A 27,193-nucleotide genomic window follows, 5' to 3' on the forward strand; every position below is an offset into this window, starting at 1 on the left:
GAACCTACGACGTACGTTGTGACCACATGATCCAAGTGCTGAAATGATCATTACCGTCCCTTGCCCTTAACATCCGCGACACTCACTCATCACCTATTCACTGGTCGCGTTTCTCTGCTCAAAACTTTGTGTAAAAAGAGTATTCCCGTCTACTGAGCAGAGCACTGAGAAACCGTCGTCGATACCTTGCAGAGGCTCTATCACAACCAGCAAACAATATGGCGTATTTCTTCGCGTCACCCATAGACGTCGATATCAAACTAGAAGGAGAAGAACTGAGAAAGCAGGTGGAACTGAAATCGGACAAGGATAAGAGCATATCATGTCCGGTTTACTTCGACGGAGACTCGGTCACAGGCCAGGTACATCCGCAGTACACCCTCTTTCGTCGTTAGCTCAATACGTTGGGCAACTCCAGGTTACAATACGGGTACGTGATGGAAAGAAGACTACCCATGAAGGCATTAAAGTCGAATTTGTCGGAAGCATCGGTTAGTCGAGTCGTTTCGGTTGGGTATATCTCAGTTGACCGGACTTCCTGCAGAGCTATTCTACGATCGCGGGCATCACCATGAATTCCTTTCACTATCGCAAGAACTCGCAGCACCAGGAGAAATGAGACAGGCACAGACTTTTGACTTCAACTTCAAGAACGTTGAAAAGCAGTTTGAAAGTTACCAGGGCATCAATGTTAAGCTGAGGTACGTTGATTTTGCCTTTTCCGTTAACGAAACGAGCCCTGAGGCATACGTTTTAGATATTTCGTGAGGGTCTCAATTTCACGGAGGATGGCGGATGTTGTTAAGGAAAAGGATATCTGGGTGCACTCATTCCGTATGCCTCCCGATAGCAACAATTCAATCAAGATGGAAGTTGGTATTGAGGACTGCCTACACATTGAGTTCGAATATAACAAGTCCAAGTACGTTCTTTCCGGGCTTAGCTATTATGCCGCGGATTTTGAACTTCCCTTAGGTATCATCTTAAAGATGTGATTGTTGGCAAGATTTACTTCCTCCTAGTTCGGATAAAGATCAAACATATGGAACTGTCCATCATCCGGCGCGAGACGACAGGATCACCTCCAAACCAGTACAACGAAAGCGAGACAATCACCAAGTTTGAAATAATGGACGGTGCTCCCGTAAGAGGTGAGAATGCCACTCATCAAAGCCTTTCCGTGACCAACACATTATTTTCAGGGGAGACGATACCCATTCGAGTTTTTCTTGGTGGCTTCGATCTCACACCGACTTTCCGGGACGTAAACAAGAAGTTCACTACTCGTTACTACCTGAATCTTGTGCTCATAGACGAGGAGAACAGACGGTACTTCAAGCAGCAGGTATGTTTCCCTCACAACATACTTAGGATATTTCGCACGTTAATCCCTACATTTAGGAAATTACGATCTTTAGGATACCCGAGGTGAGTTATCAGTGAGGATTAGCCATGTCTGCAGGCAGCTGACCATATCGTTTGACAGAATTGATTATTGGTCCGTTTATTAGTACTGTATTTTCTATATTTATCTTTGCGCAACATGGATTATTCCCCACTTTGACTGCCAATATCTGGTTAGTTAATGTTTTCTTCTTTCTAGTCATTAAGAGAGCATATAATCTCGGCGATATAACATCATAAAGAACAGGATGGACCAGACAAATAAACATAAAGAAGTGAAAGGTAAACTACCCATGCAAATACAACAGAACAAAAACGAACGACAACATAAAATGTTCAGAAGTACTGGGTTTATCTCTGTGTTGTAGGCAGACTATCCTCCATCGCCAACACTTCGGAATCTCTAAGTACTCCTGTTCCTCCTGGTCTCGACTCAAGACTTCCAACCTCTACTTGGATGGCTTGCATGTTAGCAGCTCTCGGCGGGATGACGATGGGTAATAAATGGAAACTGCCCCTAGAATGGGCAGAGCGCATCGGCGTAGGCGTGGGCTTACTAGGTACTCTCCCGACACTCTTGAGCCTGCTAAGCTCGGGCTTTTGGTTAGAACCGTTAGCACGCGCGAGCCTGCGCTCATTCTGCTCCGCCATCCGAGGGTTTCTGAGCCACGGGATCTCGAGGTTGTCAATGCTCTTTCCACGGTCATGCAGGTTCTGGAGGTTATTCTCTCTGCGTGCGGCAGGTGGAGAGAGCTGGACGTCGTCGGGTGCTACAGCCACAGAAGCAGATGTGTCGACCCATTCGGCAATCCTGCTCAACTTTTCGTGAACAGAAACTGTTTTTCGAGGTGTCGTGGTTCGAGGTGTCGTGGGTGACCTAGGGCCCTTGGGCACAGGGGGTACAGGCATGGGCGGAAGAGTCGCAGATGGTGGTCGCCCCGGAAGTCTGAATTGCTTTGACCTTCCACTATCCAAAGCCGTACCAAGATCAATGAAAGGGTCCTCCGCTATACTCTTCGCAATCAGTTCGAATCCAGACATGTTTGACTCAACAGTTCCAGGGGTGATCCCTTGTGGTGTTTCGGGCACCTCCGCTTTGCGGGTCTTCGATGGTGGAACTGAAAGAACTGACGACCTAGTGTTCAGCCTGAGAGGAACCTTCGAAGGCTTGACAGTTGCCATCGAAGCATAGCTCATCCTAGAGTCGTTTTCATCAAACGGATCGATGGGTTTCTGGTTGTACGGTGCCATTCCTTTGCCCCGAGGGGTGATTGACATCCTGTAGTCTCCTGGTTGCATCACAGGTGTTTTGCCAGCTTTGACAGGAGAAGGAAGAGAATATCTGACTGGCGAAATGGCGATTTGGCTGCTGCCGTCCTCGCTGCCACCCACAAAGGCAGATGACTTGAGAAGAGGCGAAGGCAGCGGTCGTCGGAATGTAAATTCAGAAGGCGAACCTATCACTCGAGGTCTTGCCATAATACCAGGAGGATACAAAACGCTTGAGGCAGGACCACTCTCGACTTCCCACCTGGGGGTGAGTACAGTCTCCCCAGGTTTGTATTCAAATGGGCTTGGCGGTCCTGGGAACTGGCTTGCAAGCTCGCGAACGGCTTTGATCGAATCCGGCATACTCTTTATGCTGGCCATTGACTTGACTCTAGCTCCGAAATCTTCAGTCGTCCGTCGAGAGTCTGCAACGGTGGAGTGTTCCCTAAGTTCGGGTTCCTGCTCAGGTCCAGGGAACGACACGGGAGCGGTCGTCGTTGGGAAAGTCTGCTGAGGGATCTCAGGTACAGGGTTGGACGTTGGCTCAGCGACTGGCATGGCTACCATGTTTTCAGGGCTTGCGTTGTGAATGGACCTGGGAGCCTGATATATGCGCGCTTGTGCTGCTCTCTGGGACAATTTCCGCTGAGGAGCATTGATGATCTCGTACGGGCCGGCGAATGAGTTGAGCGAGTCGCGGTACCGGTCCTGTAACTCTTTCTCGGTGTGGAATCGGGGTACAGGAGGTCTGATCAGGTCCATCTCGGAGAGTGATTTCTTGTCGGAATCGAAATAGTAGCTCGAGTGCGTGTATCGGCTTTTCTCCGAGGAAGCTGCATACCACGTACTAAGGGGCCTGGATTTGATGTCTTGGGCTACGAGTGCAGGGCTGGGAATGCTGAGACTTGAAAATCGCATAGTAAGTTTTGGGGTGCCTCTGTTATAGGTGATTGTAACACGGTTCTTGGACATCCTCTCCTTAATGCTCGCGAATTCCTCCATCCCAGGAAGACCAGACTGGAGAGTTGATTGCGACTGACGCTGCGACGTTGTGATGTAATGTGGGCCTCGGTAAGAATCAGCTTTCTCGTCAATGTACACGAGGTTCTGGGGGGCCCGAGGGGTTGCATGAAACGCAGTAGCGGTTGGCGACAGTTGACGGAAAGTGCTGTAGCGAGGATTGGAGATGAAGTTACGTAGTCGGGATTTTCGAAAACTAGTGGGTTTTCTCCTTCTCGCGCTCATGATCTCATCTTGTACGGCTTGGAAGTCTTCCAACATGTCGACTCTAATTGCCAGCATCAAAAGATTGAGTTGACAGACGCAAGGTCAGATGTACGCACCCTTTGACAATGCCAATGCACATGAAAGCCCTTGAGAGCATCCTCATTATTCGCCGCGTCAACGACATGCCGAAACTCCCCCCTGCAAATCCAATTACTGTCTCCAGTGCTCCCAGCTTTGCCGACCCTGCTATCCACCCAATCCCATTGACAAGATGGGCCTTATCTGAATCTCTCCTCTCAATATTACGCTGGTTAAGGAGAGCCCGAGTGAGACGAAAGAAAGAAAAACAAAAAACAGATGCTTGATAGATGATGAGAAGAGCCAATGTTAAACTGGTGAAGAATGTCCATAGGCCTTCTTGACCAGAGTTAGCAAAACCAATCACGATGTTGGGCTTTGGTTTCGAAGAGGAATCAGGCCCTGCAACACCAGATACAGAAATAATTGATCAGTAAGAATGGTCATTTGATCTGATATGAATAACAAGGCTATGGTCTCACGTATTGAAACGCCGATGAAAGATGCTACCTCGTTAAAGATGACGATAGCCGGGATGAAGATGATGAGTGAGAGTTTGGCGACATTTTGAAGGCGTTTCGGGAGCGTGTCCGTGAGCTCCTCACTTGTGAAAATATAAAGAAAAAAAGTATAAAAGAAAATGGGGAGGAAGGAAGCGACACCTATATGTGTGGGGTGCAGAAGAATAGATTAACGTAAACGAGGACCCTTAATTTTGGACGCGTTGACTGCACACTGAACGCACCTATCCCTAGATCTAAATCTCGAAATAGAGAGAAGTTGCTCCGCACTGTAGGTACGTTAGATATGAGTTCGATCACTGTGAGGATCAAGTATATCCATCCTTCTGCTGTGAGGAGCAAATGTCGTCTGAACATCCAAGGATGAGCGAGGGCGCACCCAAGAGATAGAATGACCAGTGTGTACTCACCTTCCTTGACCCCATTTCGCAAAAATCAAAGACGATGTAAAAATGACCTCCAGTGCCGTTGGAATTACCAAAAGAAAGTTATCACGAGGTTCTGGTGTGGGGGAGCAGCGAAGAATCGAGGCTGATGATAGACAGACGGATCCCATTTACTGCACCGCTAGCTATGCTGGAATGGGGTGAAGTCGATGGGAATGCGTTAATGATGTAAACCGACCCAGCAGAGCATCCTCAGATTGCAGTTTGTAGGGAGTAAAGAAATCAGCTGTAAGCTCCTGAATTAACGGTCTGGGACCTGGAGAAATTCCTGAAACTGCAACTTGGGGAAGAATAAAAGAATGGAATGCAGGCTGGCTGCTAGAAAGGATCGACCTGCGCGTAGTGCGAATAGAAGAAAAAGAAAAAGAAAAAACGAAATGAAACGCGGAGGTGAAAGGGAAAGAAGGAACTGTAACGGAAAGCAACAGCTCGGCTTGGGCGAATTCGTTGCCAGACATGACGACTTAACCACGGTGTTTCTTGCGTGGGCTCAATCACAATCAGCAACATTCCGGGACGGTTGCTATAGAAGGATATCTGTTGTGGTATCCAGATGTCATGAGGCACACCAAGGTAAAGCGCGGCGAGATCATGATATATCACGATTCTGTCATTTGAGGTGGCTGGGGCGGATGTGTCGATTGTAGAAGATGGAATCTTATGGCATTACTAGGGCCGTACTAGTATCAAAACAAAAACCGGTTTGATGAAATTGTTCGCCCATGAACAAGGCGATGATAGGCTGGAGTATGAGGTCTCTGCACACCAATGAGAGAACTCTTCCTAGAGGATTTGCACAAATGATAGTTGGGGACTGTCAATGCCATGGATGAGCGGTGTTTGGGTTGGCGTAGTGAACAGGACAACAGACAAGGAATTCAGATGATTACATAATACTCATTTATTCTTAGTAGCGCCGGTACACTATTTTCTCTTTCCTACAACCAATACAATTCCCCAAGTTTCAAACTTGTGCAAAAGAGCGCGGTAATCTGTTCTCTGTCGCAGAGCAGCAACACCACACAAAGCGCGATGGTGGTATGTTCTTGTTTTTAAATCTTTTAAGCGTGCTAAAATTGACATTAACCTCTATGGCTAGAAAATCTCAGTGCTCCAACATGACCCGTCTACACATCTGCCAATGCGGCCTGGAGACCCGACGCCTACATCTCGGAATCTAAACCCTCTTATGCACCCCTTTGCCCGTGCGAGAGAACGAACCCGTGCTTTGAATGCGGTTAAAATGGAAAGGATGTTCGCGAAGCCGTTTGTGGACAGTCTGGAAGGGCACATCGATGCTGTTGAGGTTCTGTGCAGGCGACCTGGCTCCCTAACAGGTGTGGCCAGTGGAAGCTGGGATGGAGGTGTGTGCGTGCGTTCTCTAATCACGCAGGCGATAATCACTAAATGATGGAATTGGAATCAACCAGGAATAATCCTCCACAATCTAGCAACCCGAAAACCGATCGCCAAAATTCCCCAGGCGCACAAGGGGAAAGCGTCAGGGCTATGCTTCTCTCCGGATGGTCAAAGGCTTCTTAGCTGCGGTGTCGATCGTAACGTGAAGCTATGGGCCGTTGGAGACGATAACCTGAATACGGAGGTGGTAAGTCAACACCCTCGGACGACAGCGCTGCATGTCCGGCATCAGCGCTTCTTCTATTTACTGTGCTCAATTTCTAATCCTTTAGCCTCTTAATGTATTCCCCGGGAAAGCTGCGTTTAAGTGAGGATCAATCTATCCATCTTTCGATAAATTCACTTACCTAGTGATTTTCTCACCCGTTCTTCCTCCACGCAGCTCGATAGATCACCATAGAACAGACCCGCTTTTTGCAACAGCTTCTAATACTGTGCAGATATGGGACGAAACAAAGTACGTTAATATGATGATGCAAAGACCCAAAAAGAAAAATATCTGATAACGTCCACGATTCGTAGGAGTGCCGCTATATCAAATCTCACTTTCCCAACATCAACCGAGACCATCACATCTGTTCGATTTAATATGAGCGAGTCATCCGTGCTCGCAAGTATTGGATCCGACAGGACATTCACGCTGTACGATATCAGGACTGGAAAGGCTGAGCGACGAGTGGTTATGCAGGTAAAACTCATCTCATCCGAACCACATTTTTTTGATCTCTTAACTGCGTTACGCAGATGCAAAGCAATGCCTTGTCATGGTCGCCAACTTTCCCGACAACTATGCTACTCGCCTCGGAAGATCATAACCTTTACACATTTGACATCCGTCATCTTGATGCCCCAACACAGATATACAAAGCACACGTAGCAGCTGTTATGTCGTGTGACTGGAGTCCCACTGGTCTGGAGTTTGTGAGCGGAGGCTGGGACAGAACAGTCAGGATATGGCAAGAAGGAAAAGGGCGGGCACCCGAAGTGTACCACACAAAACGAATGCAGAGGTGCGCTACGTTCCTTAGTATGTGATTAAATTGACTGACAATTTTCTTTCCAGAGTTTCGTCGACTGTTTTCACAGGCGACGCACGCTTTGTTCTATCCGGCTCAGATGACGGTAACGTGAGGATATGGAAGGCGAAAGCTTCTGACAAGCTCGGCGTCGTCACCGCTCGCGAACGCGCTGCGATTGAATACAGAGAGAAGCTCAAAGAAAGATGGAGAATCGACCAAGAAGTGGACCGTGTTGCTCGGTTAGTCGAATTGCTTGAACCATCGACCTTGATTGACCCGTCTCATGAAAATCAGGACACGGCATTTGCCAAAGTCAGTGCATCAGACGAACAAGCTCAAAAACACCATGCTGGAGGCAAGGAGAGTCAAAGAGGAGAGACGGAGAAAGCATACTCGGGCCGGGGAAAGCAAACCCAAAGCAGAACGGAAAAAATTGGTTATTGCAGAGCAGGTGTAACCTTGCATTCATGCTTCGTTTTTCGAACCCAATGTGTAATTTGTCTTTGTGCGCGATTACCTTCAGGGTTTGTTCAATGCTATAGTATGATTGACAATTTGATGTGAGCAAGTGCCAACGTAAAGTTCAAAAAATAATAACACTACTTGTTTAAAAAAAGCCCTTTCCAAAGGGCTTTTTTTAAAGCGGGCTCGCTTCGCTCGCCCCTTGGGATCGAACTCAAACCTATTGAGCCTGAGGAGAGGATGTATTGTTTGCATTTGGTTTTATTTGACAGATAACGGTGTATTACTTCTTATCTGTTCAAAAAAAAATTATTTTGAGCGCAATACACCCATAATAATTCCAGATCCCTCAACTAATGTAAAATCTGAGATACTGAACCCACTTCCCCAAAAAAACCTGACGACAATATCAAAACAATTGGCCAACGTGGGGATCGAACCCAAGACCTGGTCCGAGAAAAGGGGGCGTGCCCGAAGGGTGAGCCGGGGCGGGGCAAGCGATACGAGGAGAGGGGGGAGCCCGAAGGGCGACACCCTCTCCGAGTATTGCACAACAAATCTGCGAGCGAAGCGAGCCCACAAACATGCGAGCGAAGCGAGCGCCCAAACCTGCGAGCGAAGCGAGCGCCCAAACCTGCGAGCGAAGCGAGCGCCCAAACCTGCGAGCGAAGCGAGCCGAATTTAAAACTAGTTAACGGTTAACACGCAAAGGATAAAGACAAAACTTTCTCTGAATCGGAGAAAGTTTCTTGGCCCACTCCTCTGACAGCCCAAACTTTCTCCGATTCAGAGAAAGTTCATTGGCACGTCTATTTTTAAACAACTGACGCGCGCAAAGACTAAACGGTTTAGCATACCTATTAGTGCAGACTAAAGTCAATTAGCATGTAATGTGTCGGAAACTTCCCAGGTGCATGATCAGGCCGATAATGCCGTTAATGCTAAATTTGTATGATAATGCCTGATCAGAATTGTAGTCGCATGATCATTAAGCACCAACGTGATCAGGTAGGCCATGATCAGACAACAAATACCTGATAAGATGCATTTGACAAGATTAGGTGACCCGTAAAATGAGAAGAGTCAAACATGATCAAAAGAATACAAGAGCGTTGCTTGCCTTTAACACATACCTATAAGCCAGATATTGTAATTACAGAGCATTCATTAAGAGGATGTACTTAGCGGGATTCGAACACATTACCTTGAAAGTTGTTAGATATACGTGAAAGACTTCTTACCTTTAAAACCACTGAGCCATTTAGCTGGATATTAACTGGTTAAAAAAGGTTAACTCGTACCTTTGTAAACATTTAACTCTTGAAGGCGTCACTCTTTGCCTCGCAAGTCGGATGCGCCTTGCAAATCGGATACACCTCGCAAATTGGATATGCCTCACAAATCGGATGAGATTGACTTTTGCTCTTACAGTAATACCCACAATTTGCAAGGGACTAATAGCAGTCGGATAATGACAGTAAGTTCAGTTTAAAATCTACACTGGATGTACTAATATTATCAATAGGACATCGACAATAATAAGTTATTTCCGTCCTCTTTTTCCAGAACCCCGGGACCGCGTTGAAGACTTCCCACCTCGTTGCGTGCCTGGGTCATGACTGGTGGGAGAGGAATCATTGGCATTGTCATCGGAATGATGGGAGGCATTGATTGTGTGAAAAGAAGTATGGGCTGGAAATCTTTCTTCCACGGCTAGACGAGAAGCTATAGCTCTGGACTCGGTGCGTGTTAACCGTTTTGTCAATGTTGCGACGGGTTCTGATGGATTGGCTTGAGAAGGTAGGGATTCTGTCAAAGGGTCGGCAAGTGTCAATGGATTGATAGTCGTCGGGTTGACATTGATATCATTGACAGAATCTAAAGTTGGATCGTTGCGGGGCTGTTCATTGAGTGGACGTGCGCCATCGTGATGTGGTTCTTTTTCAAAATTATCAGAGTACTCTGCATCTGTAGTCGGACCATGGATAGGAACAAGTACTATAAGCCAGTATAAATTAGTACAGTATTAACAAACATAGTCACAAAAGTTGAATTTATGACTTACAATCTGAGCGCATATCTTGACCTTCAATATCGTTGTCTGCATCCTCCGTTTCATCGAAATCTTCTCGATCAAATGCATCAGAATATGAAGACACAGCAAATTCAGATTCTTCTTCAAGACGCAGACGCTCCATGTCTCGCTCAATTTCGGCAGCTTGATCTAATTCAATAACCTCTCCATCACCATCGTGTCCAGATTGTCCATGTGCCGAAATATTGACAGCAAATACTTCACTGTCCCACTCTTTGAGAAGTCTAACAACATACCCTGCAGTTGCCGGATTTGCATGAAGTTGGGTGAGGTACATTTTGTAATAATTGATCTCGGCATTGTAGTCAATCTTCGTATCGGGTCCAATTCCTGACCCGCCAAACGATTTGTCGCTAGATAAAATATATCTGCACTGATAATAGATGAACGTTGTATATAACAAATAAGGTAGACGGTCCAGCAACTTACAAATCCACAAATATTTGCAATTAGACCAAATGTAGTCTTTGCAGGCTTGTCCGACCCTAGATAAAAGCTTGAGGCCCGAGACACAGCATTGTCCTTGTCCATAGCGGATGTCTTTCCAAAAAGCGTAGCACGAGCAGTCTACAATAAGCCACCATAGTTAGTGTGAGCTTTGTAATTAAAAAAAATAAGCAAGTAACTGTTCATACCATATATAGAGACCTGTTTCGAAATCTATGTTCAACACGGGAGGTATCACCATTTTTACACAGAATAGGTGGAAAGCGAGCATAAGCCTTTTCGGGTGAGGCCTTTCCTGCTTCCGAGTTAGCAAATGCGACATTAAATCCCAAAAGCTTCTGAATTTCCGGCATCTTGATTCGTTGGGATGTAAATTTAGGATCAAAGTAATGTGTCGGAAGGCCAAAAATACTGGCTGCACAAGACGTTCGAAGCATTGATAATGATGTGGACCGACCAGCACTGAGTCCCTCCCTAAACTGTCGATGTAATTTGCACCCATTCAACAAAACATTAGCATTCTATCGACAACTCGTTTAATTTAGAATATTAATGACTTACCAATCGGAGAAATGTTTTACCCTTTGAGCTAGACGCCAACCGCATGATTGGATGATACTTGGAGGGAATGTGCTCGTAAAGCTCTAGAGTTGCTCCAATAGCCTCATTAGCTGGTGATTTGTAGCGCTCAACGCTGTCCAAGGCAAATGATGCAGTAGGTAATGTTGGAGAAAACATGGCAGGTGTAACAAAGAGATTGTAAAACAGTCCAAAATACCGCCCCCATTTTTTCACATCCAGCGCCATATCTGTCACAGCAGGGTCTACTTCGGATGAAATTGGGTCTACAATAGTGCCTGGAATACTTGCATTTTTAGCATTCTGCACGCGCTTTGGTTGACGTGTGAGCTGTAGCTTTAAATCTGCAACCTCAGCTTTAAGCTGTGAGTTTGCAGTCTGTAGAGACGAGTAGTCCTTTTGCAGTGTACAGTAGGCCTATGATATGTCAAAGTGATTCATTTTCTGTTATTCTATACAGAAGTGTGAATGAACTGCACCTTATAGAGCTGTGTCATGTCTAGAAATTGAGGAACAGCAAAAGATTCTGAAGGATTATTTGATAGCAAGGAAGCGTTGGAAGAAGAAGTATCTAGTGGGAGTAATGTTCCGGGATCTGTAGCAAGTCCTGGCATTGAATCCACAATAAGAGGAGGAGTGCTAGTATGTGATAGCATTGGGTGATTGCCAGATGTACTTCTAGCAGAGCTTGGACCTTGGATACGACGACGGGCCATCACTTTTATGTAGTTAGATTATGTCTACATATGCCTTTGGCTTGTTTTTTTATAAGAGCTTCCCTTCTACCCACTTCCAAATTAACTATAAACAATGTCTTCTATCTACTGATAATGAGGTAGATGTGAAAGTATTGTATTTTAGAACAGTCTGAGACACATGCTGCTTGGAAGCGCATGCAATATGATTAGCAGATAAGCATGTTGTAGCTACACACCATTTTGATCAATGCACCCGGTTGATAGTGAAGGGATTCTCAATTTATTAATTCATCACTAATGCACATGAAATTGCATTGACACCACATGAGCAACTATCTATTGAGACCTCCACCTGATATGTGAGCGCATTCTAACATGATAGAATGCTATTCTATACTACAAATTAATTGAATCTATGTTTAATTTGTTGAATTTAGCCATGCCGCTCTCCAAACGCCTGTTACCATGTGCAATTGATTTGTTCTAAGTCAACTTTTTCACGGCTGTGAACTTTCTCACGATGTCGCATTCTTCTTTACTTGCATTTCAGGATGTGCCGATGTGTTACCGTTGGGCCAAAATTAAGTCTTTCAGTTTAATATGCCTAAATATATATGAAAGCGCAGCAAGTCTAAAGAAAATACCTTTATTTGGGGTGACCATTGACAAGTACAAAGGCAAGTGCAATTAATAGCAGGGCGGACAGTATATTACACATTTGCATGATTAATCAATTCTACATGACCTAAATCTGGATTTAAGCGTTCCCACATATCCTGATCAATGAGATCGTTGACCAAAAATTCTGATCCAGTGACATCCGTGCTGTGATTTTTGGATAAAAGTGCACCCCGAATGATTGTATCAGCATGTATGAAAACAGCTGATGATCTTGGCCGAGACCGAACCCTGATTAATCCCAAGTCTATGTCGCGTCGGCGAGCCAATAAGGATCGGGGGACATCCATAGGCAAGGCTAGTGCCATATAATATGTTTGATTATGTAGCTCGATACCAAATAGATACAAAAGCTGCACAAAAATGCATTGCTTTTGATCAACCTTGATAAGGGCAAAGTCATATCTTTCTTTATGATGGAATTTGGGATTTGTTCGGAGTATATTGCTTTCTACCCGCCAGTCAATGAGTGATTCATAGAATACCTCAATAGACTGATAGGGTGTGATCTAAGTATTGAGAAATTTGATGTTAGTTCAATGCTTCAAACTGCATGCAAAAGTCTAAGTCTGATAAAGGTTAAACACTTACTGGATGATCTGTACTCAACAAAACTCTACTTCCAACGGTTTGTGAGAGTGATTGACCCAGCCTTCGTCGGAATAAATTAAATGCAGTGTCTTGTGAGTGGATAGTTTCCAGCTCAAGTTCAGACAATGTAATGGTAGGAAGCTTTGATCCAAGATGTATATGGTCATTTCCAGGCTTAGATTTTGCTGGCAGGTCTAGGCCGTCTCGTTCTTCTGCATCTTCTATATTTTTCTCCACAGAAACATCGAGTAAGTCTATTCCATCACGTACAATATTTGACACAAGATCCATTTCATTGACTTGGAGAATCTAACGAGTTAAAAAGATGTAGTGATTCAGTTATGTATCAGGTAATGCTCACATAAAATAACACAGTTCATGGCTTACTTGTGGTGCTACATTCTTGAAATTGGTATGATTCTGATAGAACTTTTTCAATGGTCCGTTTGCCTTCTCATATGGCTTTGTATTATAGTTGCGAGTTACGCCTTTATTAAGAATGTCGTCAAATATATGCTGGTGCGTGTGTGTCTTGGGAAAATTCCAAGACTTCTCTGGACTTTCAGATGCATACAACTATTTTGTTAAAATTTTGTGACAAAGTAAGCCACAAACCAATATTTGTAAAAGAAACACACCTGAAGAGTTTTGTTGAATATTTCAAGATATTTCCGGCCATTACTGATTGTTGTTTCCGTTTGCAGAGTTAGTGAAGCAAACATTCGAAGGTTTAGGTAGCTCCGAATTAGCCGTAGTAGTAAGTATCCACGTGGAGAAGCTTCAGCAGTCAGCACATGTTGAGCAGCAAAAATGATAACCTTGGATAGGTGTTCAAACTTTCGTCCATCAGACATTTCTCCGGTTTTATTTAGTGCATCAAAGTGGTTGAGTGCAGGCCATGGGGGAATACTTTGCAGACCAAGATCTACACCAACCTCAGCATCTCTACCTAGATCTCTAAGCACTGCTTTTAGCTCCACCAACATATGTGATTTGAATAGTCCCCCATCATAAGCATGTAGCACATCAAAGGAGAGTGCTTTGTATATATCGGTTCGGTTTATATCCCAGAATACATTCTAGAAACATAAAATATAATTTCAGCACAAGAGTAAACAATCACCCTGCTAATGGGCGCTTATTTGAAATATACCATAACATCTGTAATCCCATATGATTTAAGCAGATCTTCGCTCTCTGTTGCATTTAAACTTTGGGAATGAATGTAAATTTGACGCATTTGAGAGGTTGTGCGTCGAGGATACACAGTTGAAAGGTTGGAAAGCTCGGAATTTGGAACTAAACAAATTGGGCAAGGAAACAGTCCTGTTCGACCTCGTGTCAATGCCATCATTGTCCTGTCAATAAAATTATAAATTAGTTATGCTACAGAACTCTACTTTTATAATACAGCTTACTGTTCTTCGTAGTCAGCAGATATTGAGAGAATATGAGGAAAGATATTTCGAGTCTTTCCATCACCACACTTGATTGCAGCTCCAAAGGTTGCTGGCGCTTCAATTGACTGTAGAATTTTGTGTACGGCCTTATGCCAAATTAACCGTTTAAGGTCAACGTAGCTGGCTTTGTGAGTATGGGCAGAATCCTCGTCTGGCTATAATGAGAGAAGTTCAAATAATATTAGCAAAGATATGGGCTATTTGAGAGACATTGAATCATGTAACAAAATAGAGACATACAATGGGTAACCAGCCAATAAGTCGACCTCCTCCAACTCCAGTTCCATTCCGAATATCAACAGGAAGGTTTGCACATCGTACCATGACAGGATAGCCTTTGACTGTTCCAAAGGATGATAATTGGGATTTATCTGCCCAAGGATTGATGAACATTACACTAGCGTCATTTGGAATGTCTGGCCGTGACTTTGACATATCAAACATTTTGTGAGTAAATAGACTTGATTCTCAATGAAGTATTAGAATTTTGATACCTGGATGTCCCACCAAGTGTTCGCAGTCCACGGCTCATCAATTATCCGCTCAAACCTCTCTCCTTTATACATGAACAACTGTTCTGCATTCCAGTGAAACCTTCGGACAAGTGCTGGATCCAAAAGAAGTTCACGGCACCATTCCCATAGGGGACGGTACCACACATTGTAGGTAAGGCTTTCACCCTTGTAATCGACCGAAATGGGAGTCTTGATAAACTAAACCAGTTTTCAACAGGTGAATAATGAATTGTTAAATAAAGTTGCAGTGTGCACGTACTCCCTGTGCACGGGTTTCCCGTGCAAAAGTCCATATTTGAGTTAAATCGGCATCATTTTTCAGTGTGAATTCATTCGGTGATGCGATGGCTTGATGAATTAGAGCGATAAGCACCTCTAACTGATTATGGCTCAGATGGGCGCTAAGAAATATCTCTGCAAACTCGAAGTCAAGACGTGTACGGAACGGGCGCCAAGGCCTCTGGTCCACATTGACCGAGTTTAATGGTGAGTTGCCTTCGCTTTCAAGCTCGCAGTATTCGTCAAAAGTATAATTTGCATCTGGCATTTGGGAGCTTGGGTGATACTTAATGTGTATGTCTTGAAATTGGGGAGTGTCAGTGCTGCGAGCTTGCTCAAAATTGACGTCTAATTCAGAATCCTCTTGTATTTCTAAATTACAACATCATCAGTAGCTTCTTATCTGTTTTTCTCTCAATTAAATAGTGCTTACCTTCGGAGAATATATTCGGAAAGTTGGGTACTTCTGGTAATATACCGGCCTTGTGATAGTTGTTTGGATGTTGTTGTTGAGCAATTCGGATAGCATCATCAACTATTAGAAATACAAGCATTAGAAATATGTATGCACAGAAGTAGATACCATCTTTCCATTTCTGCCCTCTTGCTCAGCAAGAGCAACAAATTCCGTGTCGATTTCCGGTGCGTGACGGTTTGAATTGGCTGGATTGAGTGCGCATCGTCGTTCATGAGCTCCAATTCCGCGAGGAAGGTACATGTTTGTGCACCAGGTGCACTCAACACGACCAGGATCTGCATGAGACATCATGTGCCCTTTAGATTGAGATGTTTTACGAGGAGGCATAATATTTGGTAAGAGGCTTGTAAGAGAGAAGATAAGGGCGCTATTTGTTCATTTAAGAAAGCACACATTCCACTGTAATTTATACTTTTCTATGTCTTAAGAAATCGAGTTACATTAAGCTAGAAGAGTTCTATACCTTCTCTAGAAGTTTACATGTCTACTTTCTTGTGGAACTAAGTGTTCTAAGCATGCTAAACTTTGTAGATGACAAAAAATCGAAGCCATTAAAGGCATTTAAAGTGTTCTATTGTCCATTTTATTTGTGTTTAGTATTGTGATATACAATCTAATCATACAACCTAGTGCACAGATTGCCCGTAGAAGCATAATGTGTGGTGCTATTAGGGTTTTTGGTATGCTTAAACAACTCCAAAGTCTCTAGCAATCGTTTCCTCACGTCGTCTATGACAAGTCCCTAGTGTACGTTATCTTATCTTAAGGTCATTTATAACATCACACTGCTCTTAGCATTAACAGGAGGCGGTCTCGCTTATCATACCACGTTGTGCATTTTAGCCCATTAACAATGATCTGATCAGTAAAATTGGGGCAATGATCAGACTAACGCCTGAAAAGGCGATCTAGAGGTTTCCGACATGGCCAGACTTAACAGTCGCCCCTCTATTCCTTGCTCTCCAACATGTCTACCCAACAGCCCCAACCTAACCCTCAGGTCAACCCAGTGGCTGGCCAGAGCAAGACTCCTTCCTCATATGCATTTCGGCAAATGTCTTCCCTTGTATGTCTATCCGTTTCCTATGACCCACTATTTTCTCACTCTCGATACAGGATATCAAACCAAAGGCATGTTTTATGTCTTTTTCTACTTCTTCAACTCACATCTTTAAAAGAAATGTGATAATTTTTTGCCCGGACAGACATCATTTTTCATAAATGAGTGGGTTTTCTCTTCTTTCTTGTCTTTCTTCGCTCATCCTTCACAGAGAATCTCCCACGCAAAAATAAATTGTTATACAGTCTGACCCGCAGACGTGCGGTTATCTACGAAATCAAACACATAGTCCCTCACGGGACCCCCAATAATGTCCATCAGCTCAACAAAAAATTCCATTGATTTATGCGGCATTTCCCTAGGCGGGGTCTTGAGTGCAATTGCCACCATGGACGTAAAAGTAATTGAACGACCAGTTTTTCCGTCTGCGTAGCAAATACTAGGGTTCCAAAAAGCATCCAAGAGAATGCATACCCCAAACTATGTTCCATCAGATGTGATTCTCCTATGACATTGTACTCACCTGTTCATACAATTTGGCCAAATCTTTTCTAGCCTTGACTATTTTCTCGTGGCGGTGTCCAAGCACTACACTGATTTTTTTGCGTTCCAATTCCTCCTCGCCTGCAACCAGGTCTGCAATCACTGCTTCGCGGTAGCGTCCCTTTGTGGCACGGTCAAGTGTTCCCCACTCTCGTGCATACCGGATAGCTTGGATTATTCCCAGCAAGCCATGTACGTATGATTGCAGCTTGTCATCCGTCTTGATGTCGGCCTGGAGCATCTCGCGTCTGTACAAACGATCACATACATTTGTGATCTGCTCAATGCTGAAGCTCGCCTCACAGATTGAAATAAACGTCCCATTGTATGCGTATGTACCTATATAGTCTCGCTTTAAAATGTCAGCAATGTTGGTATACAATAATATGCCACCTACCAAATTTCCATCGGTTGTGTATCCCCGGTAAAGGCGCAACAGCGCCCCTTCCTCCCTTGCTTTCTGTCCCAAGCACACTCCAAGGTCATATGCCCAGTCCTGTGCAGTAACGGGCACCATGTCCTGTGCAAGCAGACTGTTGAAACGAGTCTGCGGTATCATTTTGCCGTCCGTTGGCACCTCTATTTCTCTCCAACAATCAGTGTCTGGCTCAATTCCAGACGCATACATGACCCCGGTGAGGTGCATGTACATCAGCCCTGCCATTCTATGGAGCCTCGCTATATTGTTTCTGTCGTCCGAATCATCTTCCAATGGTTCGAGTTTTGTGACTTCGGCATATGCCTTTTCCAGGCTCTTCATGGTACAAGCAAGAAAGACGCGTCTGAGTGACATCTCGTGACCGCGCATATATTGACCACCACCATGAGACCTTTGAAATCTCTCGAAAAAGCCTACCTCGGCCTTGCGCAGCTTGACCCTCTTGAAGAAGACGCAGGCCAAAATGAGATAGAGCAATTACAGTACCTTTACCGCATCGCAGGCCTTGTTCATTTACAAACAAGTGGCCTCTTGGCGGCGTCGGGTATAGAACCCGATGACGATGAATGGGCCGCACTCGAGTTTCCTGATCAAAACGTTCCTCCGACGCCGCAAGAACGGTTGACAGAGATTATTCAACACAATTTCTTTGATTCTCCCAATGATGCCGAATACTGGATCCCCAGGATTGTTCAGTCACCTGTCAAGGCCAGCATGCTCCAGCAAGAGCAGGTGGCCTTTCTTCATCTTTTCCAGGGATACAACAAGGCAAACAGTATTAATGATTTGGTCAGTTTTCCTATTTTCTTGCCCAGAATCCTCACTGAACATTGTCAGATCGAGCTTCTTGGCAGCGACGATTATACCGGCACCTTTGATGCCTTGTTCCAACGCATTGTAAACATTGAAAATAATGCCCACAATCCCAGGCGACTCCTGGCCCGTTTCCACATTTCTAGTGATTTAGAAGCGGACTCGAGGGTCCACAAATTCCTCCATGCCATGCTCGGTACCATCCAGGCCATCAAATTCGCTGAAGAATGGGATCAAATGGACAATAGGGGCAAACAGCAATACCGAGAGGAAATGTTTAACGTAATCTATCCCTTCCACAATGAAGTGGATACCGCAATTCAGAAAAGGCACAAGGCCACTTTTGCAAGCCGGCACAACAAGGTTGTCAAGAGTCGTCAGGACACCAAAAAATTGTTTCAAAAAGTAAATTTGTTATTTTTGTTCCTGAACATTCTCATACCCTGTACCAGTTTGGTGTAGCTGTCCTCATGGATCCCTTCTGGAACCCAACAGCATCCTACTTGAGTGGAACCACAGGCAGATCACCTACCTTTCCAGACACTCTCTCACTCGTCCTCGCTCACCCTCACATTCCAGTCAATAGCACACCGGCATTCCAACAAATTTTGTCTTTATTTGGTGGCGGCATCGAAGAATTTGTCACAAATTTTATACATTAGCAACCCTACGAGCAAAACACTCCTTAAAACGACGCGTGTGAGGAGATCCACGATACCATGTTCGCCACTGTGCACGCGTTTGCGGTTGTGCTTTGCCATCCAAGATCATCTCTACCCGTTCTTTGTACCATCGCTCGTTTGCCGGCGTCCATTCAATCACCTGTCTTCCGTTTCGCACAGATATCCACATGTCGGCAGGTGGAAACCATGACTTGATGGTCGTTTGACTTTTGCTGTGTCCTATACAGTAATTAGCATAAATATCAATTACGCTCCTGCTATTTTACCTGTGTACATTCCGTATGTTCCACAGAGGATCGCCAGCTCGCGTTCCGTAAGCTCATCGTCTCCATAAAACAAATTTAAAACCCCCGTCGGAGCTACAAACCCTTGTCGATTCGTCTGGATTTCATGCGAAGGACCCTCCAAACAGTCACCCAAATCGAGATAGTCGCTCGCGATCCGACCCACCAATCCACCCTTCAACACCGCTGCCCGACCATGCGAGTGTTGCAGCAAGGTTTCGCACTGGTACTGGTATTCCTTAAAGTCATCCACGCCAAATTGATATCCTGCTGGACGGTATGACACGGGTTGGAATACATCTGCCACCGTCTTGCTTCTGGTGGACATTGAAAGTCCAACCAGAGTCCGACATGGAACTCCTTTGCTGAGCATCTTGTATGCAATTTCATCTACTGCTAGCAAAGGGTTATCTCTCACAAGTCGGCACACATACAGTGCAATTTCAACCGATTCCACACCCAACATCCAGTCCGAGCTCTCAGACGGACGTAGCGAAAAAACAAACAGGTTGGGAAGCGGGCGTTGAACATGGTGCAGTGGTACATCGCAACTCCATGTCCCATCACTGACAATGTCATGGTAAAAGTCGTGGATCGACTGCTGCTCCAATATGCTAATTTGGCCCAGATCCGACTGGTTAAAACCAAAGCATTCCACAATGTCCTGCCAATCGTTGGGTGGCCTCAATTCTTTGCACGTTGACACTCCGGTGTATCCATAGCTATACCGAATGGTCTCCACGAAATCTGTCGAGGGCATCAGCCACCGGCGTTCTGGTTCACTGGCCTCCTCTGCAACAATGGTGGGGTTTGCTTTATCTGCAACGAGGGTGGTGTGGGCTTCCTCTGCAACCATGGTGGGGTTTGCTTCATCTGCAATGATGGTGGGGTTTGCTTCATCTGCAACGATGGTGGTGTGGGCTTCATCTGCAACGATGGTGGTGTGGGCTTTCTCTGAAACAAGGGTGGGCTGGGGTTCTGTTTGTTTGGATTCACTGCCCTGTTTTGGAGAAAAGAGCCCGTGGTATGGCTCTGACGACATGTCGTCACTGTCCTCGTCACTGTCGCTTCCCCTTGTGCGGTAAACCAATTCTTTAGGAGGATCAAAAATGCACAAATCCCATTCATTTTTTGCAGCATTGTACACTCGACGCCGGGTAGGACAATCTCTATGAGCACTTGAATGGTCGCTTTTCAAAAGTTTGCGACGCACGTAAGCATTCATCTCAAACGTCCACGCGTACATTGTTGTTTTCAGCAGAGGAGCAGGTGTTGACATTGGGCGCGGGGGTTTCCTTTTCCACTGGGCCAGCCTGTCCTGCCAGTACGGAGTCCAATCCGCAAATACCTGGGTGTGCTTATGACCGCCGTAGTCTTCAGAAAAGTCAAATACTTGCAATTCATTGGCTACTTGCACAGCGTGCGTCTTCAGCTCTTCAGACCTCTCCTTCAACAGTGCGTCAATATCCAATCGGTCCCATTCTGCGCTCATCTCATCCAAATGGTCCCTGTAGTGGTTGACTATGTGCCGGAAAACAACAGAATCAAATGTCATTTGGCTCATCAATTTCAGGCTCGGAGAATCTGTGTTGTCGTGCATGTTGTGGTATCTGCGAATAAGCAAGCACCCAATGGGAATATTCTGTGCAGCCGCGGTCCCTAGAACCTCATCGATGACGTCTGTAAGCATTTTGGAAGGTGGTTCAAGACCCTTCCTATTGACACGGGACGTTTTCAAAAACTCCTCTTCCACAACCCGCCACGGATAGTACACCGGGACATGGTTCTCCAAAAACACTTCGATGGGTGGCTGAGTTCGGTGAGTTTGTGTCCATTCATATGCGATTCCAATGCGAGGCGTTCGTGCATTGAAAGAGCACACATTCGAATTGTATATCCCGTCTAGCCATGCCTCCGTGATCAAAGGTGTCTGGCGCTCAGGAACCAGCCAACGACATTCCTTCAATGCTCTTTCCATTTCTTCGTCAGCAAGTTTCTCCTGCTCCTCTAGGATTCGCGTGTGCCATGCAGGTACAGGAAGATTGGGTTGACTTTGTAGGTGCACGGCGTGTTCGGGTCGACGGGATTGCACAATCAGGTAGGACATGAAGCCCATCCACAGGACAAAACAATTTCGGCTGATTTCAATCATCTTTTTCGCCACTGCAGATGTTTTGTGGGTCCGCTTGTAGCCAAAATCCCCTGGAAAAGGTGGTGGGGTGCCAGGTATGCGATACCACAACCGCAGCTTCTCGCACAGTTTCACTATACGCCGTTCACACATGTCCCATTTGTCTCGGTCTGCTTCGTTCATTCCCCATGTTTTATCAGTTTTAATCAGCTTCGGTGCCCAGCATAGTGGTTCAAACGGTGTGGCCAGAAAAGTTGGGGTTAAAGGCACGAATGATAGCCATCCATAGCTGTCCTCCCATCGAACAGGCTGTCTGTAGTTGGCGAGATCTAGGTTGTAACGGGGAGGAATATACGCTGGATCGGACACGTCTGCTGTCATCACAGGTTCAAAGTGCCTCAACGTGGGCCTCTCATCTTCACCAGGCATAACAACAACTCGTTCACTATTTGGAGAACAGTATATAACACCATCTTGCAAAAAAACAACGCCCTTGGTCCAGTCAATGTTTTCCATGTTTCGTCTCAGGAAGATCTTCCGAGAGAAACGTGTTCGTTACAGGAAGATCTCCTGAAAGACAAGGGTACGAGTGCTCCCGAGAGAAACGTGTTCGTTACAGGAAGATCTCCTGAAAGACAAGGGTACGAGTGCTCCCGAGAGAAACGTGTTCGTTACAGGAAGATCTCCTGAAACAAATGGGTACAAGTTTTTCGTCTCGGGAGATCTCCTGAGAGAAACAAGTACAAGGAACCAATTGAACAAAATTTTTACAAGTCATTCGCATTCGTGACCCGATTACATAAAGGCTTACCTAATCCATGGACTTCGCGTTACCTGCTTGCTCACCACGCACTCCAGAGATCTCTGGTTTGCAGCCTATCAAAGTGTATGCTACCTGCACTCCAGAGATCTCTGGGTTGCAGCCTATCAAAGTGCACGCTACCTGCACTCCAGAGATCTCTGGACTGCAGCAATTGCGTGTCTCTCGCCTATGCAGTGTGCAAGACTGGGTGTTGGCAAAAAAAACTACGATCACGTGTGACCCTATCGCGTCCGAACGCGTCCCCTCCCCCGCCCCCCCCCCCCCACTTCTCTTTCAGACCATCACGCAACTCCCTTTGCATATATCCAAAACATGAATTCCCCAGCCTCCGAACAACATCTGACCGTCATCAGCGTCCAAAACATGGATTCTCCAGCCTCCGAACAATATGACGACGCAGTATCACACGAACAACATCTGACCCTCTACAGTGAGGAACAAATTGGCGCATATAATCTGGTTTCCAATGCTGCATTGCGTATGATCAGTATAATCGAAATAGCCCTGCCTTCGACCATGACTTTGTGCCAAGACCTTGGTGCCGCACTCTCGTCGTCTGCCGTCACAGAACTCAACATTCACGGAGAACTGTGCCCTGCAGCGGTTTCATGGCTTTTAGACGAGAAGTGGAGAATAGTTCTAGGACAATTAACTGTTTTGCGCTACAAACTTGACCTGACCACGGCAGAGGTGAATATTTTGCAGATTCAATATAATCATGCTCACCCGGCCAGGATGAATTTGAGGAGCAAGTGAATTGTCCCTGGGATTCCCCACTATGGCCGAAAATGTTATCCCGATGCACTTCCTTGGTCTTGTTTCTCGTCAAGACACCCGTCCTTATTCAATTCGATCACGGCTTATCCCCCGATTTTACCATCAGCAAGGCTGTAGAAAAATGGAATTTGGAATCCATTAAAACACTTCGACGATTCTATCTGTTCCATGCATATAAGTCAACGCGGGTCACTGACTTATATGGATGCCATAATCTTCTCTGGCGCACTTCAGAAAATGACCAGTGGCACCAAACAATAATTCGCCCACCAAAGAAAATCATGTCATTACACCGCCGTTTGCTTCGATATTCTGCGGACCGAATCGAAGATTCCGATATAGATGTATTTGATTCTGATGATTCTGATGATACTGACGATACAGATGATGCTGATGAATATGATGATTAAACTTGTCGTAATACCGTTTGTCGCCCGAAAATCGTGTTTTCATTCAATAAAGTACTACACTATGTTTTCACTTTTGCAAATTGCTTCTGGAATACAAGAAAATCGCTACCAATAGTAAAACAAAAATAATGTTTTGTGTGAAATACATGTACTGTGAACAACATGCCTTACACCTATGAGATACTAATATTATCATAACGAGACTGTGCAAGTACGCGGTCTTTTCACAGACGCGACTGTTACGTTGTGCAGCAAATATATTATTTCTGTACATTGATCGTGCACGTGATATACTGCACGTGATTCCATGGACCTCCATAGCCAACACGTCAGCAGCTCTCTCTGGATCTGCTATACTGCACTCCAGAGATCTCTGGTCTGCGGTACATGCACTCTGGATCTGCAATACTGCACTCCAGAGATCTCTGGTGTGCGGTACATGCACTATCGACTGGCGATTCCGGCACTCCAGAGATCTCTGGTCTGCGGTACATGCACTATCGACTGGCGATTCCGGCACTCCAGAGATCTCTGGTCTGCGGTACATGCACTATCGACTGGCGATTCCGGCACTCCACAGATCTCTGGTCTGCGGTACCTGCACATCTGGCATTGAGAACATGCCACAGCCTATTCCGTCCTCCGGTCCGCGGGTCTCTCCCTACTACTCATATGTTACTTGCACTCCAGAGATCTCTGGTCTGCAGCATATCCAAAAATCTGCCCTATCGCTCCCCAGGCCTTGTACACCAGAGATCTCTGGTCGGCAGGTCTTAGTGTGGCCTTCTGCTTTGGTTCTGCAGGCTGACATGAATATGACAGCTGTAAATCATACAAAAGAAGGATTGCATCAAGCACTCTATGCTTCTCCGATTCACTGCCAAGATATTGATGTCGATCAAAATGGCCACCCCACAAAGGCAATCCCATACAGAGGTCGAGTCGTTTAACATCGCCCTCAATCAGTGTTGCAACGGCCAGACACTGTGGGCCAAAAAGTCATGTAAAGGTTGGTGATTTCTACCACTGTTATGTGATTCAAATTCTAAATATCATGTTTTTTTCCTAGGCCTAAAAATATGCTGTGCGACGCCTATGATTAATCCTAAAGCAAACACCACCAATCATATGCAGCGGAAAATTGTGCAATCTGTAACTTCATTCTAAACGTCACTTTTGATACTGCAAAGCACTATTGGTGATATGCATTACACTTTTCATTAAAAAAAAAAAAAAAACTCGTTGAATTAAGCAGTTTCAGGCGAAATTAGTGTGCATATGACGCGCATATATTCACACTGATGCCATATCAAACATTGTAACTCCCACCATAGCAGACTATAGACATCTTTAGAACAAACAATATCATCGCGGACAGACTATACTCACATTGGTGGCCTGTTCCAAAAGCAACCTTTTCTGGTCCAACTGGGCCAACTGGATCGTCTTTTGTGCTTCGATGGCCTGACGCTTGGTTATCTCCGCTGCCTCCGCTGCCCTTGCTGTGGCTTCCTGGGTCTTCAAGATTTGGATCCTTTCTTGGACTTTGGCTTCTTCAAGCTTTATCTTCTCGGTAATCGCGGCATTCTTGAGCAAGCTCTCCATCCGGGTAGCATCAAACAATGACAATGGGGTGGAACAGCTAAAGACAATTAGCATATGCAAGGGCCACTACGCCAATATTCACTGTTCATTTTCTTTTTCTCTGCTAACTATCAGAATACGGAAGTGGTTATTCAAAATCTTCTTACTCTTCGGAATCCGTTATTGCCTTTCGTTTGCCTTTGTCACCAATTTTCTGTCTTTTGTTTGCCGGCCTGCGTTTGCTTTTGGGTGCCGCTATGTCTAGTTCTGTAACACTAGAAGTTGAATCATTGAGCATTTTTACGTCGGCCATAGTGTTACGTGCAAAAGCAAGCAGGACGCCGTGTCGGACAGGAGGTCGAACGGCACCACGTGACCGTTGAGATATCAAGGATTCGCAAAATTGTTACCAACAAGATTCCTTCCTCCCCCCCAAAATGTCGTCTCACCCCCACATACGAGCCGCATATTTCAGGGTCTCCCTCGATGAAGCTCAGGAGGCTCTCAAGGATTGCATTGAGAACCTTATGTCGACGACTGCGCCTGCAACTCTGCGCAACAGAGAAAAAATTCGTATGAAGTTCCTCTTCACTGTGCAAGCGTTCGAACCCGATCTCGAAGAGCATCGTCTCTGGTTCCACGACACTCTTGAAAAGTACTACCAGAAGTTTCTTGTATTTTTGGTTTTAGCACTCAGACAACCAGATGGCACTTACAAGTGCACCGCTGGAACTATGAAAGAGGCTTATCTGACTTTTTGTTGGCACATTGCCAGATTCGCAGTCGATGCACAAGGGAAGCTTATAGGCTCCAAGCTTCTTTCAGCAGAGGGGTACCATCAGTTTTTAAAAGATCAGTGTTATACACGTACGTGATTTGCTCCTTATATTTTCCCTGTTCACGGAGCTCATTTTTCTACAGTAATCACCAAATACAAACTGGCACGCCACCAAAAACCTCGTATTATGCTGACTGAATTCGAACTTCGCCTTATCGTTGAACAAAACTTGCTCATGTCACAAAAGTTCAATCGTCTGGTTGCGCTTCAACGCATCTGCCTAGCGTTAACTCTATTCTATACTCTGTGCCGGCCGGGATCTCTGGGACCTTCGGAAAAGGTCTACAAACAAGATAAAAAAGTATTTACTCCTCCTTTTCTTTCCCTTTTGTTTTCTTATTCCCACCTAGTACCCCTGTGTCAAACACGTCAAGTTTATTCGTATCGACCGTCTCAAATATCGAGTAAAGTTGCAAATCATGCAGCTCAAAGGGCACAACACCACATTCACTGGCGAGCAACGCGAATATATTTTAGAGCCGGTCAAGAACTGGTTTAATATCATGTTGGAACATGGGATCTACATGGTTTCTTTTTTTCTCGCCCGCGGATTGTTTGTAAACATTCATGTACGTGTTTCCTGCCTCTAGTTTTTATTTTCTACAACGGCTTTATTTGCAGACTATTGAAGATCTTGCAAACTCGACCGATCTTTATTTGCCAATTGATCCAACACGAATGGAAGAACCCCTATTCTTGGCGAGCGGGCCTGGCGGAAGAGGCTTTAAGGACCCTCCGGAACCAATGGTCTCCACTGGTATTACCGCTGGCATGAAGACTGTCGCCGTCAATGCAGGCCTACCAGGTGCTACAGCATATGGTTTTCGTTCTCAAGGCGCCATAGACGCAAGTTTTTTTTTTTTTTTTTTTTTTTTTTTTTCCTATGATAACCGCTATACTATTAGGTCAAAAACAAATTTGGCAAAGACGTGGCAGAAACTCTCCTCACCCATATTGAACCAGGGTCACACAAATTTTACTCCTCCGAAACTGCAGCTTTTGACCTTACTGGCATGATGCTCAATGAGCTGCCTATACCCTTGGATGCAAACAAAATGGCAAGTTGAATCTTGGTTTGATGTCTTATCACCTAACCTATTGTTTTAGCACATCATTGAACGTGATTTGATTACTCGTCCTGCT

General features: G+C 45.2%; 11 protein-coding genes across 11 annotated transcripts; 5 read left to right on the forward strand and 6 right to left on the reverse strand.

The window, feature by feature from the left end:
- Nucleotides 1-218: 218 nt before the first annotated feature.
- On the forward strand, nucleotides 219-1,492 carry JR316_0013125 (Vacuolar protein sorting-associated protein 26B; the record flags this gene model as incomplete). Its single annotated transcript, XM_047898738.1, has 8 exons — nucleotides 219-362; nucleotides 419-491; nucleotides 545-701; nucleotides 758-922; nucleotides 976-1,151; nucleotides 1,203-1,345; nucleotides 1,402-1,428; nucleotides 1,487-1,492. 8 exons carry the CDS (start codon nucleotides 219-221, stop codon nucleotides 1,490-1,492), a joined length of 891 nt encoding a protein of 296 aa, XP_047742286.1.
- Nucleotides 1,493-1,755: 263 nt separating this feature from the next.
- Nucleotides 1,756-5,403, reverse strand: JR316_0013126 (uncharacterized protein; the record flags this gene model as incomplete). The annotated part of the gene is made up of 7 exons (XM_047898739.1): nucleotides 1,756-3,961; nucleotides 4,017-4,380; nucleotides 4,461-4,640; nucleotides 4,724-4,848; nucleotides 4,910-5,030; nucleotides 5,124-5,181; nucleotides 5,356-5,403. The coding sequence occupies 7 exons, from the start codon at nucleotides 5,401-5,403 to the stop codon at nucleotides 1,756-1,758; spliced, it is 3,102 nt and encodes a 1,033-aa protein (XP_047742287.1).
- Nucleotides 5,404-6,086: 683 nt separating this feature from the next.
- On the forward strand, nucleotides 6,087-7,840 carry JR316_0013127 (DDB1- and CUL4-associated factor 13; the record flags this gene model as incomplete). Its single annotated transcript, XM_047898740.1, has 8 exons — nucleotides 6,087-6,309; nucleotides 6,376-6,551; nucleotides 6,637-6,671; nucleotides 6,747-6,821; nucleotides 6,887-7,052; nucleotides 7,109-7,374; nucleotides 7,428-7,622; nucleotides 7,678-7,840. 8 exons carry the CDS (start codon nucleotides 6,087-6,089, stop codon nucleotides 7,838-7,840), a joined length of 1,299 nt encoding a protein of 432 aa, XP_047742288.1.
- A 1,548-nt stretch (nucleotides 7,841-9,388) lies between these two features.
- On the reverse strand, nucleotides 9,389-11,682 carry JR316_0013128 (uncharacterized protein; the record flags this gene model as incomplete). The annotated part of the gene is made up of 6 exons (XM_047898741.1): nucleotides 9,389-9,843; nucleotides 9,911-10,313; nucleotides 10,370-10,507; nucleotides 10,576-10,866; nucleotides 10,949-11,362; nucleotides 11,425-11,682. The coding sequence occupies 6 exons, from the start codon at nucleotides 11,680-11,682 to the stop codon at nucleotides 9,389-9,391; spliced, it is 1,959 nt and encodes a 652-aa protein (XP_047742289.1).
- A 692-nt stretch (nucleotides 11,683-12,374) lies between these two features.
- Nucleotides 12,375-15,992, reverse strand: JR316_0013129 (uncharacterized protein; the record flags this gene model as incomplete). The annotated part of the gene is made up of 11 exons (XM_047898742.1): nucleotides 12,375-12,851; nucleotides 12,934-13,242; nucleotides 13,321-13,509; nucleotides 13,572-14,012; nucleotides 14,087-14,291; nucleotides 14,352-14,548; nucleotides 14,634-14,819; nucleotides 14,888-15,106; nucleotides 15,168-15,548; nucleotides 15,621-15,722; nucleotides 15,771-15,992. The coding sequence occupies 11 exons, from the start codon at nucleotides 15,990-15,992 to the stop codon at nucleotides 12,375-12,377; spliced, it is 2,928 nt and encodes a 975-aa protein (XP_047742290.1).
- Nucleotides 15,993-16,962: 970 nt separating this feature from the next.
- JR316_0013130 (uncharacterized protein) lies at nucleotides 16,963-18,028 on the reverse strand (the record flags this gene model as incomplete). Its single annotated transcript, XM_047898743.1, has 3 exons — nucleotides 16,963-17,205; nucleotides 17,249-17,620; nucleotides 17,666-18,028. The coding sequence occupies 3 exons, from the start codon at nucleotides 18,026-18,028 to the stop codon at nucleotides 16,963-16,965; spliced, it is 978 nt and encodes a 325-aa protein (XP_047742291.1).
- Nucleotides 18,029-18,091: 63 nt separating this feature from the next.
- Nucleotides 18,092-19,027, forward strand: JR316_0013131 (uncharacterized protein; the record flags this gene model as incomplete). The annotated part of the gene is made up of 3 exons (XM_047898744.1): nucleotides 18,092-18,496; nucleotides 18,545-18,925; nucleotides 18,983-19,027. The coding sequence occupies 3 exons, from the start codon at nucleotides 18,092-18,094 to the stop codon at nucleotides 19,025-19,027; spliced, it is 831 nt and encodes a 276-aa protein (XP_047742292.1).
- A 422-nt stretch (nucleotides 19,028-19,449) lies between these two features.
- Nucleotides 19,450-22,134, reverse strand: JR316_0013132 (uncharacterized protein; the record flags this gene model as incomplete). Its single annotated transcript, XM_047898745.1, has 1 exon — nucleotides 19,450-22,134. The coding sequence occupies one exon, from the start codon at nucleotides 22,132-22,134 to the stop codon at nucleotides 19,450-19,452; it is 2,685 nt and encodes an 894-aa protein (XP_047742293.1).
- A 619-nt stretch (nucleotides 22,135-22,753) lies between these two features.
- JR316_0013133 (uncharacterized protein) lies at nucleotides 22,754-23,628 on the forward strand (the record flags this gene model as incomplete). Its single annotated transcript, XM_047898746.1, has 2 exons — nucleotides 22,754-23,131; nucleotides 23,176-23,628. The coding sequence occupies 2 exons, from the start codon at nucleotides 22,754-22,756 to the stop codon at nucleotides 23,626-23,628; spliced, it is 831 nt and encodes a 276-aa protein (XP_047742294.1).
- A 1,293-nt stretch (nucleotides 23,629-24,921) lies between these two features.
- Nucleotides 24,922-25,525, reverse strand: JR316_0013134 (uncharacterized protein; the record flags this gene model as incomplete). Its single annotated transcript, XM_047898747.1, has 3 exons — nucleotides 24,922-24,966; nucleotides 25,018-25,270; nucleotides 25,380-25,525. The coding sequence occupies 3 exons, from the start codon at nucleotides 25,523-25,525 to the stop codon at nucleotides 24,922-24,924; spliced, it is 444 nt and encodes a 147-aa protein (XP_047742295.1).
- Nucleotides 25,526-25,649: 124 nt separating this feature from the next.
- JR316_0013135 (uncharacterized protein) lies at nucleotides 25,650-27,117 on the forward strand (the record flags this gene model as incomplete). The annotated part of the gene is made up of 5 exons (XM_047898748.1): nucleotides 25,650-26,079; nucleotides 26,134-26,351; nucleotides 26,401-26,577; nucleotides 26,672-26,836; nucleotides 26,956-27,117. The coding sequence occupies 5 exons, from the start codon at nucleotides 25,650-25,652 to the stop codon at nucleotides 27,115-27,117; spliced, it is 1,152 nt and encodes a 383-aa protein (XP_047742296.1).
- Nucleotides 27,118-27,193: the final 76 nt, after the last annotated feature.

This window comes from Psilocybe cubensis, chromosome 13, assembly GCF_017499595.1.
Source record: "Psilocybe cubensis strain MGC-MH-2018 chromosome 13, whole genome shotgun sequence".
NCBI lineage: Eukaryota > Fungi > Basidiomycota > Agaricomycetes > Agaricales > Agrocybaceae > Psilocybe > Psilocybe cubensis.